The following is a 14,411-nucleotide window of genomic DNA, read 5'->3' on the forward strand; positions in this document are numbered from 1 at the left end:
GTTCTCCTCATGCTACAGATTTTTCTTATATTCTTGTGTTTTTTTTTAACCTCACCAATTCAGACAATATTACTTATCAATAAAAATCAATCTTTAAAGTAACAGAATGGAAGACTAACACCCAAGAATAGTAGAGATAAGGACCAGGAGGTTTACTCCACAGCTTGGAAGCCAGCCTAAAATGCGTGGGAAAGAGGCAGCTCAGACTGAGAAGGGAACACCAAGTAAAGGGTATTTGGAGGACCAGCTAGGGTTGGGAGATGCGAGCCGAATGTGAGATTGAACACAATGGCCACTCAGTGACTCTGGTGCAAACTACAACACCCAAATGAAAGAGAGAACAAAAGGGAATAAAAGTGAATGCCCTGCCACAGAGGCATGGGTGGGGGAGATGAGGTGGGGGTGGTGTGAGGTATATTGGGATCATTGGTGGTGGAGAAAGGGCACTGATGGAGGGATGGGTACTCAATCATTGTATGACTGAAACACAAGCACGAAAGTTTGTAAGTCTGTAACTGTACCCCCACGGTGATTCACTAATAAAAAAAAAATTAAAAAATCAATTTTTAAAAGTCGAACATGAGGTCTTTTTCACTCCTTTTAAAAAACTTTTTTTTATTCCAGTTGGCTCTTGAACCATACAGTTTAGAGTTGTAAGGGTCAATTTATGCACTGGTTTATTTTCCCACCTTCTGGTATTCTGGATGACCAGAACCTACATATTCTGGATTTATATAGCCATGCCTATTGATTGAATTCATGGACAGGAAGACTGGGGAAGACCTCTAAATTTTGCCTAGATTTTTGACTGAAGGATCAGAGCCCTTCACTGTGCGTTGTACAAAGGCCAAATAGACATGTCGGGTGATGATGAACTGACATTAAATGAAGAGCCACCCAATAAGGATGCGTAAAAACCAATTGGTTAATGACCTCTTAAAATTAACCTATTGGTATGTTCTTAAAAATGGGTTCACAGCCTGTGATGCTCAGGCTTGGGGAGCCCCTGGGCCATAGATGGCTATATGGCAAGGCACTGTAAGACCAGAATTTGAAACCAGAACTGTTCCCTGTGAGGTCTGAGCTTTACACACTGAGACATACTTTTAGTTCATAGCTTCCAACTGAGTGTGAAGTAAATTTGCCCTTACTGAGAACTTCTAATATCAGATCTGATTTCCCCAAATTGACAACTACTCTTTTTCCTCTTCCAATCACAGAAGAGCTCACAGGGCTTTGAAGAATGGCAGATGATCGGAAAGATGAAGCGAAGGTGCCTCACTGGACCTCAGCTCAGCTGACGGAGGCACCTGCCCACCCACACTCACCCGAGATTAAGGATCAAGGCGGGGCAGGGGCCGGGCTTGTCCGCAGTGCCAATGGATTTCCATACCGGGAGGATGAAGAGGGCGCCTTTGGAGAACGTGGGTCCCGGGGCACCTATTCAGATACCAAAGAGAACGGGATCAACGGAGAGCTGACCTCGGCTGACAGGGAGACAGCAGGTAACTAAGGGTTTATCGCACCCAATACTTGCTTTTTGCTTTGCAGTGCAGCAGCTTTCTCACTGGGGCATGGACTGAGATTCTAGCCAGTCAGGCAAAACAGACCCAGAGGAGCTAAAAGGCAGGAGAAGAGCACTGACATTCTCCCAACTATAGTCTCCCTCCTTCCCTTCCTTCTTCCCTCCCTCCTTCCCTCCCTCCCTCCTTCTCTTTATATGTTTTTGTGCTAAGGGTGAATTCCTAGCTCTGTGCTCAAGGGTCCCTTCTGGCAGTGCTCAAGGGACAATATATGCTGCCAGGGATCAAATACAGGTCAGCTGCATGCAAGGTAAGTGCCCTATACTTCTATACTGCCTCTCTGGCCCATTTTTTCAATATGACCTCACTAGATTTCAATAACAGGCAAATGGCATTATTACATAGTTTCTTCTTAATTCTCTTGAATGCTGTTGTACTTAAATCTGATTTTTTAATTGATCGATTGATTGCAATTGTTTTAACTTTTGAGCCCAGAAGGTGGTGTAGGGTTTATCTCCCAAACTTTGAAAAGAAAACGGAGAGAAATAAAACACACACACACACACACACACACACACACACACACGCACATAGAGTTACAGAAACTATTTCATATCATCTTAGATAGATTTCTCTTTTTCTCCCCTTTTGACTAGCTAGTTCTTTTAATTTTATTTTTATATATATTTAATTTTTTATTGAATCACTGTGAGATAGTCACAAAACTTTCATGACTGAGTTTCAGTCATACAGTAATTGAACACCCATCCCTCCACCATTGCACGTTTTCCACCACCAATGTCCCCAGTATCCCTCCCACCGCACCCCACCCCACCTCACCCCCTGCCTCTGTAGCAGGCACCTTCCTTCTTACTCTCTCTCTACTTTTGGGCCTTGTGGGTTGTGATACAGATACTGAAGAGGCCACCGTGTTTGGTCCTTAGTCTACTTTCAGCACACAGATAGATTTCTCTTAAAATAATCATTAGAGCGCTATGTTTACAAAGTTGTTCATAGTTGGGTTTTAAACACAATGCCAGTGCTACCACCAGGGTCTTCTTCCCTCTACCAGGATTCCAGGTCCCCTCCCACCTCCACTCCCACTCCCCACACCAGTCAAACTGCCGCATTGATAGGCACATTTTATGGTTTGGTTCTTGAAGTCTGGATCTCTTGTTTTCAGTGTTTTTAATGCCATGGTTTGGATATTTAGCTATACTACACCATTAGACCACCAAAGTACTCAGATACCCTTAACCCCTGTTTCTCATTGTTTCCTGTCTATCTCCCCTCCCCCCACCATAAATTTCTTTCTTTCTGTCTCTGCTCTTTTTCTCCCTTTATTCTGGGGTACCCTCCCTTATTTAAAACAATGTATTCCCTGGTCCAGTTATTCTATATACCACATATAAATGACATCATTTGCCTTTGTGGCTTAATTCATTTAACATGATGTCTTCCAGTTCCTTTCATATTGTAGCAAATTGTATTATTTCATCTTTCCTTACAGCTGTGTAATATTCCATTGTGTATATGTGCCACATTTTCACTATCCACTTATCTATCATTAGATACCTGGGTTAACTCCAGATATTAGCTATTGTACAAAATGTTGTACTGAATAATGATGTGCAGATACCTTTCTTAATGTTTTTGTGTCTTGTATCCAAAAGTGGAATTTCTGGGTCATATGGAACCTTATTATAGCTTACTGAGATATCTCCATACTGTTTTTCATAAAGGTTGAACCAGGCAAAAAACCAAAAACTCTTTCTTTTTATAATATAAACTATCAGCATAAATTGACCTTAACAGTTTAGATGATTATTTTATTCTTTTTGTTGCTGTTGTTGTTTTCGGGGGGGGGGGGGCACACACCAGGCAGTGCTCAGAGTTTACTCTAGGCTTGGTGCTAGGCAGTTGATTCTGAGGTTGCTTGTGGGGATTGTGCAAAGCCAGGATTTGTGCATGGACCTTCTGTAGTCAAAGCATGTGCTCAGCTCACTGAGCCATCTATCTGGCCTTATTTTTAATTGGGGCCATGATTTTATAATAGTCAAATTACTTATACGTCACATAAAATATATCCCCATATTCTTTTTCTCCTATCACATATGTCTTAAAATACTGGCAACATGAAGCATTTCTCAGAGACAGATCTTATCTACTCTATGTTTATAACTAAGTTATTACTAGCTGAATACAAAGATCTTTCTTCTTTCCTTCTTTGTTGCAGTTCTCTCCTCTAGGGCCAGGAAGATAGCACAGTGGGCAGGGTACTTGCATTGTACATGGCTGACTAAGGTTCAATCCCAGCATCTCAAATGGTCCCTTGAGAACCACCAAATATGATCCCTAGGCTGAGAGCCAGGAATAAAATAAATAAATAAATAAAGGCCCTCCCGTTGATCGTCGATTTGCTCGAGCGGGCCCAGTAACGTCTCCATTGGAGACTTTGTTGTTACTGTGTCTGGCATATCGAATACTCTCGGTAGCTTGCCGGGCTCTCTGAGAGGGGCGGAGGAATCGAACTCGGGTCGGCCATGGCCATGTTGGCCGCTTGTAAGGCGAACGCCCTACCCGCTGTGCTATCTCTCCAGCCCGCCAGGAATAAGACCTGAAAACCAAAACCACCAGGTGTGGCTCTAAAACAAAACAAATAAATATATGTGTGTGTGTGTATGTGTGTGTGTGTGTGTACATATTTCCTTCTTCATTGGTAGAAATGAATCTTGTCTCCAACATGGTTTTTTTCTTCCTTCTCTATGAACAAATGAAGCACCGTGATTAAATCTTCCTCCTCTTTCCTTCATCATTATTTCAACAAAGAGCCTTTTCTCATTCTCCTTCATATCCCCTTTCCAATATGCACTCTCATTTATGGGCTTTAATAACATTTAATTGCAAAATATGCAAGTCCACCACAATCCTGTCTTTTGATCTTGTGGGCATTTTGTTTTAGACAAAGCAGTTTATAAAACTTAATTTAGGGGCCAGAGCATTAGTACAGCGGGTAGGGCATTTGCCTCATAAGCGGCTGACCAGGGTTCAATCCCTGGCATCCTATATGGTCCCCCAAGCACTGCCAGGAGTAATTCCTGAGTGTAGAGCCAGGAGTAACCCATGTGCTTCACCGGGTATGACCCAGAAATCAAAAACAACAGCAACAACAACAAACTATTCGAATATATAACAGTTAAGTGCTGCTTACAGAAAGTGTGGAACTGCATTCTTCAAATGACATTCTCCATCAATAAATGTTTAAAAAGAAAAAACTATTCATTTAGGTCAGGTTTCTTATATAAAATATTCCAGCACCACACTCTCCCCAGAGTATGGTCATCCCTGTCCCCATGTCCTGCTGCCACTCCTCTCCTGCTGAAGATCAGTCCTCAGCTTCTCATATCTTTGGGACTTCTATATTCCTGCAATATGATTCTTTACATTCTGCATGTGAGAGGGACCATTGTCTGTACCTCCTCTTCTGACTAATTTCATTCAGCACAATACTCTCCTTATTCATTCACACACCAGCGAATTCCATGATTCCATATATTTTCTTTCTGTTTTATTTATTATGCATCATGACATGCAATTATTTATTATTGTTTATTATTATTTATTATTGTTTCAGTCATACAATGTCCCAACACCAATCCCTTCCACGGTGGCCACTTCCTCCTTACTTTCCCTCCAACCAACCTGTCTTAAAGCTGAATAAGATTTCCTGGTATATACATATCATCATTGTATATACATACCATCAAGTCATCTGTTCTTTTACATTTGGTTGGTTTTCCACTTTTGGCTATCATGAATAGTGCCACAAAGAACATAGAAGGGCATATGTCTTTTCTGAATTCATTTTCGACCCTTTGGGTAGATGCCCAAAAGTGAAATTACTCTATCATATGAAAGTTCCATTCCTAGTGTTTTTTTTTTTTTGGTGAAGTGTCAATACTGATTTCCAAAAAAGCTACACCAGTTGACATTCCCACTAGCAATAGATGAGGGTATTTTTCTCCCCACATCTTGTCAACGCTGGTTTTGTACTTTGTGATGTGGGTGAGTCTCACTGGTGTAAGATGATCTCATTGTTGTTTTGATTTGCATTTCCCAGATGATAAGTGATGCAAAGCATTTTTTCATATTACTTTTTCCCATCTGCATCTCTTTGAAGTTTCTATTAATATCTTGCACCCCTTCCCTTTATTTGTAATCTTTGAGCTGAGACCAGGTGGAAGAGGCAAAGGATGCTCAAAGTTAACCATATTTTTAGGTGTATACATTTCCAGCTTCCTTTTCTAGATTTTGTTCCTTTTCTCATAATTTAAAGCTAAGTCAAAAAGCAGTTGATAGAAGTTTCTTGCTCCTCTCTAGTATAATTTTTGACTTTTTGTTTTTTTCCTTCTATTTACTCACTACAATGTCCATTTTTATAAGTCATGCCACAAAAGCCTGAGAAAAAAAAAAGAAAAAGAAAGAAAGGAGAAACCATTGAGATTCTAACTATTTAGAAGAGTTATTTTTATAAGATTTAAAAAGTCCTTTTACATTATTTTCTAATGCATAAGGGGGGTGGTGCTTTGTCATAAACCCTTCCTCTTTTTTATACCTTTATGAAAGAAAGAGTGAAGGTTAGTATACATGGAGAACAAATCTTACTGAAAACTAGGAGCCTTATCTTTGTTTTTATCTGAGATCAAGAGGCGAACTCACATTAGAATTCATAGCCACATTACATCATCATGCTTATAAAAATGCAGAAGCAATGATAAACAAAAATTTTAAAATTTTGAGTGGAAAATAATTATTTTATTTTGTTATTGTTATTTTGGGACCACAGAAAGTGACGCTCAGGGCTTACTCCTTGCTTTGCACTCAAAGATCATTCCTGGCAGTGCTCGGAAGACAATATAGGATGCTGGGGATCAAACTCAGATTGGCTGTCTTCATAGCAAGCACCCTACCTGCTGTACTATCACTCCAGCCCATGGAAAGTTATTTTAGAAAGTGGGGAATAAAAATGTAACCTTTAAAATGACATTTTAAGGACATGGAAAACAAATGGTTTCTATAATCATTGTGCATGTAAATTAGCAATGTAGCTCATTTTTACTTAATATGGTATCTTGTTACCTAAGATATCAACTTTGTACTCTTTATGGAAAGGATCATTTTGGGCATGTTCTTCTAATAGTAGAAATTGGAATTTGCCGCTATTAACAGTTCTGTTTCTGTTTCATACAATTAAAAATATAATTTTGCTATCAATTGCTTACCACCTATAGAAAAGTGCTATTGAATTTTTATTAATCTATCAGTGATTGCTTATTGAGCTAATATTGAACACTTTTAAAGCTATAACTTGGACATTTTTGTAGCAGTGCACACTTTGATCATTCCCTTTCATTTGTAAACCATTCCCACATCTTTTATTTCACTGCATCCATTCAGGTAGCTACTGTGAGTGAAGTGCTTATGAACCCAGTGCAACTCTTAACTTCGTTACAACTATTCCAGCTCTGAGAGGTAGCCTGGGACCTTTCCTATAAAGACTATGGTTTCTTTATAAACCTGCTATTAGTTTTGAGAGTGTTCAAACTCTGATGAGAGTATTTTATTGGTAGTGGTGGGAGGGTTTCAAGATAAATTTGATAGAAAAGTTCAAGAATTATTTTTTATTAGAAATAGTGATGCAATCTATTAACTCTGTCATAGGTACAGATAATATAATAGAAAGTTGGAAACGACCAGAAGGTAACTTTTCCTTTTCCTGGGATCAATCATTCATCCAAGATCCGACACTGCTCCCAGAATGCAGAGCCCCTGCCTCAAGACCAGTGCTCCCTCCATGCCCCAGTGCCGGCTGAGTCAGCGTAGCCAATCGAGTACAGCAACAATCAGTCAAGGCCAAACTAATCAGTTTATCGAAAAGTTGCCACATGGTTCTATACTAAAGTATCACAAACAATCACAAGTTTATTGCCTGTTTTCAGGACAAGTGGAGGAATTAAAATGAAACTGCTCTGACAAGTTTATGGAGCCAGAGCACTGACATATTTAAAGTCTTGCTTTTATGATTTGATTCTCCAAAGGTAATGCTTGAACATTGCTAAGAAATCCTAGTGAGATTGCAAGGGGACTTGATGACCATAAAAGGTCAGTATCAGCTCTTGAATTAAATTTTTAAAATCAAGTGAATATCAAGTTTCTGCAAATTAGCTCCCCAGGGTTACTGTGTTTACCTAATATTTTGGGGGGGTTCTCTCAAGATCAGCTCTTACCAAAGCAGAGAGATCTCTACAAGCTTTTCCAGATTACATATATTGTCATCTTTCTCCGGTAGGCAATTGCTGCATCTTCCAAAAGCTCTCTTGGTCTTTATCACATGCATAAAATTTAAGCTGCCAAGTGATGAACAGAGTCAGATGAACATACCTGTTTATCGTCATTGATACTGTAACTGTAAGCTGAAAAAAAAAATGGAGGGAAATGTTTGTCATTCATGCACAGAAAGCTGTTTAAGTCTCTAAACTTCTATGTCTCTCTTTTTAATCTTAGAAAAAAAATCAAACCAGTCTTTTCTTATGTGTCTCCTGCCTCCGTCCTTCTATTGAGATTTACAAGGAAGAGTCACCATCTCATTTAAAATATAATATATAATATTATAATATCATACATGGAATAAAATAATACAGTCATTTTTCCTGCAAAATGACTAAAGCCATCCATGCCACCCCCCCAAAGCAATAAGCAGGCTGGCCTCACAATACAAGAGATTGCAGATTTTCCTTTTCCTTGTTGCCATGCCAACCACTCATTGCTCTGGCTGCCATTTCACTGAGCTCCGCAGAGAGAAGGAGTGTGCAAAGCGGAGTTATTTAGCATTCAAGGGTGGATCTGCAGAAAAGCATACAGCCTCTGCAAAGCATCTGGGCCTTCAGCGCCGATGGATGAGGACAGAAAATGGGAATATTTTCAGTGTTTTCCTTCCAAAGGTTAAGCATCTGAGGCTAGAAAGAGTGAGAAAGACAAGAATTGATAGAAAAGGCAATTCCACGAGGTTTGTATTTGTCACGTTTGCTTTGTCCTGTGTAGTCTTGATACCATTTAAAGCAGTTGTGGGTATTAGCGTCAGTCATAATATGTGGTTTGTCTTGTTGGTAAATAGAAGGATCTGAAGGTAATTGAGGACTAGCTTACGTGGACATTATAATAAAGAAGTGCCTATCTTACTTTCTATAAAGCACGTAATGCAAGCTAGAACTTTGATTGTTTTACATACTGAAGAAAAAGACAGGCACCAGATAAAGTTGTTCATTTAAATGTGAATATTAGAATAGGTCTTAGAAAAATCGACCTCGTATCTTTGTTTTTTTAGCCAGTATCTTAATGGAGTATGAAATTGTCTTAAGCCAGAAATTCCGACTCAACATATAAGAAAAACTTGGTTTCTTTAGTCTTGTTATAATCAAACTAAATGACTCAACAAATTTAAACATTTTATTTCTTGGGACTTTAATTTCTCAAGCACTTCAGATTGTGAAGAACAAGGCTCTGTGAAATACAATATATTTTAAAAATAAGAGAAATTTGCATGCACATTTTCCCTGTGTATATCTTCCAGAAAATTCCTTCCATTCACTTCTGGAAATCGGTCTTGTTTCTTCATTGTCTTGTTTTGTACGAAGTGTCAGAACCACAGCAAAACTATTTTTTTTTTTAAAAAGCAGGCTGTTGATCATTCAGTGTTTTTGGTTTTCTAGCACTTTAAAAAATGAATTTGAATGTTAATCATTGCAACAGATTTGAGCTAAGAAAATTCAGACCTACTTGTAAAAATATGTCAGACTGATTTATTTTTAAATATAAACATAATTTGATATTTTAATTTGCATTTTATTTTTTTAACTTGGTACTTCCTTTTGGTCCTGCATTTTTTAAGACCTTATCACATTTTCTCCTAATTTTTTGTCACGTTTTGTCATTATCGTTTTCATTTAGCATGTTCCAATTTTTGAGTTTTTTTGAATCTCCATTTAAAGAAGAATGATAATTTATGCAATCCTTTTTTTTTGTATCAAACAGATGAAAATAATCAGTCATGGAAGCCAGTTCTGGACTACCAAAGGCTTTGTTTTGATTAGCATTTTGTATGGACATAATCTGTCTCTTGTTCTATTTCTAAGACTTCTAACAAACAATAAAAAGGAAAAAGATGAGAAAAAAACATTAGTAGAAATTAGAGACAATTATCATCAATGTTTAATGTTTTTTCCAAAAGTGATATATATATACATGTACACACACACATATATTGATGTGATTCTCCTCTGTATCTTATATAAATATCTGCTACTACGTGCCAAGTAGGCAAATAGGACCTTCGGGGTTGGCTCTGGGTTTGATTGTACTGCTGTTGGACATTAGTAGAATGGGGAGAACCTGGCCATCATCAGTCCTTCCTTTTCCACTGTAAGCTTCTGAGCTGCAGTGACTCATTTCTGCTTTAGGGTATCAAGCCTTTTCCTAATGCTCTCATACCCTCACACTTCACTGCTCCTTAGCACATTGCATAAAGCACGTGTTATGACTGTCAGGGGAGTCTGGAAATTCATATCAGGGAGCAGATGAACAGAACAACTGGTGCTGCATTGCAGACCTGGTAGTTTAAACATGATCTGACTTGGCATCATGAGTCCTGAGGGGAACAGGACACTGAACTGCTTGCTGCCTCCTCATTGTGGGGCTTGTCTTAGTGAGTCATTATTCAGCAATACTCACAAAGCACAAATTCAAATCCCAGCCCAACTCCTGAGCAGAGAAAGAGGAAAGCATATGTCTTAAGCTCTGGTTACAACCAATAAAAAATATATACAAATTCTAGGTGGACATTAGACTGTAGAAATGAAGGGTAACATCTCTGTGTCTAAAACTGTTTTTAGCAATACTGAAATTTTAAAGACATGTTCAATAAAATGAATAATAAGGCAGGACTCAGGGGTCAAGAGAAAATATCATCTTTAGTGAGATAATTGAGCTTGTGGAGCCTGAAAACCAAACAGGATTTCAGTTTACATTTTCTGTTTAGAAACCCAGGACAAAGTGGTGTTTAGCTATGAATGACACCTCTATTTCTTGCCTAATTCTTGCTTAGGTGACCCCAGCATGAGTGGTCAGACCTTAAAACTAAGGATCTTATATTTTACCCAACCAATCTATTGTTTTGTACGCATGCAGTATGGTGGAACAAATGACTGGAAATGTTTTCTGAAAGTTTATGTACCCTACAAGAGAGGTTATGAGAAGTCATTGATCAAGGTCCAGATCTGATGCTGATTTTCTTTTCTCAAATGAATCACTTTCTCTTCTGAATACCTCAGTGTGCTGAGGTTATTACCTGGCAAATAGCATTAATTATATGAATCATTTTTATTGAAGTATAATTGATAACATTATATCAGTTTGAAGGATACAACATAACAGAGGGTCCTATGAGACATTTTATTAAAATTGTTACTTTTAGGGCAGGATAGTTTGGGGTCGATAGCAAGCAGGCTCTGTGCATAGGATTGTGCTGAAAGAAATTATGGTAATTAAGATGAAAAAATGAGAATCTGAGAAGTGACTAGATTCAAAGTTAAGACTATGTAAGTTTTGGCTATAATAGAAGGGAATTGAATAGGAACTCTGAAGTATTGTACTGAAGGAGTATTTATGAAAGGATATAGTGGATGATACATTTTGAAATGGAGTGAAGAGTTAGAATCTTTATCCTTTTATTTCTGGTTTTGGGCCACATCTGGTGGTGGTCAGGGCTTAACTTCTACCTTTGAGCTCATAGATCAGTCCTGGTGGGCTTGGGAGGACCACATGGGGTGCCAGAGATCAATCCCAGGTTTTTCACATTCAAGACAAATGCCCTAACCTTTGCACAGTTGTTCCATCCAATAGAAAATCTTCTTGACTTACAAAAACTATATGACATCTAATTGAGAAATACATTTTTGTTTATGAAAATCACAAAACTTGGAAAAATATGAAAAATGAGGTTTTTTTCTAAGGCATGTCCATGATGTAACAGCCAAGAAGCACAAATATATTGGAAACTCTTTTTATTCTTATGCCTCCAAAATTGAGTGCAGAATAGTTGTTGACCATCATTGAACTACCACTGAAATGTCCTGCGAGCCAAACTTTAAAATACAAGTATTATTGATACTCTGATTTCAAGGAAAATATTGTTTTACCATTCAGTGTTTTACCATTCAGCTGGAGCGGTAGCACAGCGGTAGGGCGTTTGCCTTGCACGCAGCCAATATGGCCGACCCGAGTTCGATTCCTCCGCCCCTCTCGGAGAGCCCGGCAAGCTACTGAGAGTATCTCGCCCGCCCGGCAGAGCCTGGCAAGCTACCCGTGATGTATTTGATATGCCAGACACAGTAACAACCAAGTCTCACAATGGAGACTTTACTGGGCCCGCTCGAGCAAATTGATGATCAACGGGAGGGCCTTTACTTACTTACTTACTTACTTACTTACCATTCAGTGACAGCAGCATGTGTGAATTTTATTTCTGACAAATTAAAAAGTTAATAAACAAGTGAATATGCAGAATTATAAACTTAGGTTTCTTCTTTAAAAGAATTTACTACTCTTGGGAACTAAAGAGATAGTATAGAAGGTAGAGTGCTTTTGTTGTATTCTAACAAGCAGGGTTCAATCCACAGTACCCTGTGTGGTTCCGTGAACACTGCCAGGAGTGGTCTCTGAGCCCAGAGCTAGGAGTAAGCCATGGGCACCACTGGGTGTGACTTCTGCCCCGGACCAAATGAATTCACCACTCTTGTTTCAGAGATGTAACATATCATAATTTGAAGGTGAGCCTGAATGAAAGACCTCAGAATCCTCCTTTTTCCTGTCATTCATCTTTGCATCTGTAAACTGATTGTCAAAGGATAAGTTCTTGGTATTATTACAGCATGTTCATATTTAACAATAATAATGGTTATTCACTACTTTCAGAAAAACTGTTTTGATTTCAATTGATAATCTTCAGAAGTTACATTTTATAAAATAATAAAAGCATATTATTGATAATTTTCTTTTCTTTGAAACATGTTAAAATGAAAGGCATGCTTCTTCACATTTTCTAATTATAATCATTAACTATGTCAATATTATAAAGACCTTCTTTTGATCCAGGAAGGAAAATAATAATCATAATTATAATTATAATAGCAATAGTAATAAACACCTACTCTTTTATGAAAAATCTTAAAATGAGCCAATTTATTAGATTGTTTTCTCCTCTATAAATTAAATTTTTTTCTTTTGAAAATTGGTTCTTAGTTTATATTATTATCTTTAAAAATTTGTATTTGTGCTTAAAGCATTGGAAATACTGAAATGAACCCCATCTCCTTAAAACTTAGTGACATAGGAAAAAAGATCTTTACTCAAAATAATTGTATATTCACTTGACCTATGTCAGAAAACATGTCAAATATGTCCTTCTCATTATCATATTCTTGTCGGTCTTCATTGCAGTGAGCAAATAAACAGATAATTGAAATTTTCTTTAAAAATTGAATTGGAAGGAAGTACAAAGTTGCTACTTTCAAAAATCACGTCATAGGTCAAATGACCCACTCACCCTCTAACCTCCTGCTGAATGTAAAACTAGTGCCTGAAGTGCTTTGTGCATCACATGTAACTTACACACACACACATTACAAATGCAACATTCCAAATAAAAACATGGCTGTTTTGGTGGCACAGGTTTTCCTTCTTCTTTTAAAGAATTGGATTTCATTCTTTAACAGTGAACTTAGGCTATTGAGCTGATAGTTTAGCATCTGAAGACTAACATCACCTGATCAGGTTGAATTTAGTTTTTGAAAAATGAAAATCTGCAAGATTTTTAAAATTTTTAAGTATATCTAAAAATTAATAAGGGCTTTTTCCTTCTAACTAAAAATGCTGAATATCCTATGCCCACACAATGATGTTTCAACTTATCCTTACATACCTGGATATGAAAAAAAAACTATATTAGAGCAATAGAAAAATTAATATAGAAAAACAGCAAAAATGCTTCTTATGTGGGAGGGGGCACACTCAGTGATGCTCAAGTGTTGATCCTGGTTCTGTACTCAGAATGTAGTTCTGGGGTTTAAACCAGGGTCAACCAAAGTACACCATGCAAAGCAAGTGTCTCACCAACTGTTCTATCTCTCCCGCCCCCAAATATGCCTTTTTAGAAAAAATTTTGAAAAAATATACTTGATTAAATTCATGTTTCTTCTTTTCTATACGATTTTAGGTAGGACACCTTAATTATATGATTGCATTAAAATCATACATTTTTTCTTGTTCCTGTCACATCAAGTCACATATATACCTGAGTTTGCATTTCAGACTTATTCAAGAAAAATAGAACAGATCCCACCAAGTTCCTTGCCTTAATTCCATTTTCACTTTTGTTGAAAAGTTCTTCTTGGGAAAATAGACCAGAACAACAAAAATCAATTAAGACATCTTTGAGGGGTGGAGGATCTCTGAAAAATTTGAGTCGAAGGAATTAAAAAAAACAGCAAAGGGCCAGAGACACAGTACTAGCTTTGCTTACAACCAACCCAGGCTTAATCCCCAAGCAAATATTGAGAAGTAAGCCACACACACTGCCCATGTGTGGCCCCAAAACTAACAAACTAACAAAGGGAATGAAGTATATCAGAAAGTCCAAGCTATTTTCAGATACATTCTTGGTATTGGAAATTAATTGGCTAACCTCTTCGTAATCAGGGCTGCCATCTATGAAATAATGAAATTGTAATTTCATTTTTGGAAAAAAGTCCTGATTATAAATGTTCATTGTCACAT

The 14,411-nt window shown here is 37.7% G+C and overlaps 1 protein-coding gene across 14 annotated transcripts in view; it reads left to right on the forward strand.

Moving 5' to 3' along the window:
- The window catches only part of MAP2 (microtubule associated protein 2), a 176,245-nt gene that overhangs the window by 85,686 nt on the left and 76,148 nt on the right, over positions 1-14,411 (forward strand). For 13 of the 14 annotated variants that reach the window (XM_056111854.1, XM_056111842.1, XM_056111846.1 and 10 more), the window contains exon 3: positions 1,221-1,505. In XM_056111854.1, the coding sequence (XP_055967829.1) occupies positions 1,244-1,505 (262 nt within the window). In that variant the 5' untranslated portion in view covers positions 1,221-1,243. Of the gene's footprint in view, positions 1-1,220; positions 1,506-8,413; positions 8,590-14,411 lie in introns of those variants that run through there. The other variant, XM_056111851.1, reaches the window with a different exon arrangement.

The sequence above is a fragment of the Sorex fumeus genome, unplaced genomic scaffold, assembly GCF_029834395.1.
Source record: "Sorex fumeus unplaced genomic scaffold, SorFum_2.1 ptg000014l, whole genome shotgun sequence".
In the NCBI taxonomy this organism is placed as follows: domain Eukaryota; kingdom Metazoa; phylum Chordata; class Mammalia; order Eulipotyphla; family Soricidae; genus Sorex; species Sorex fumeus.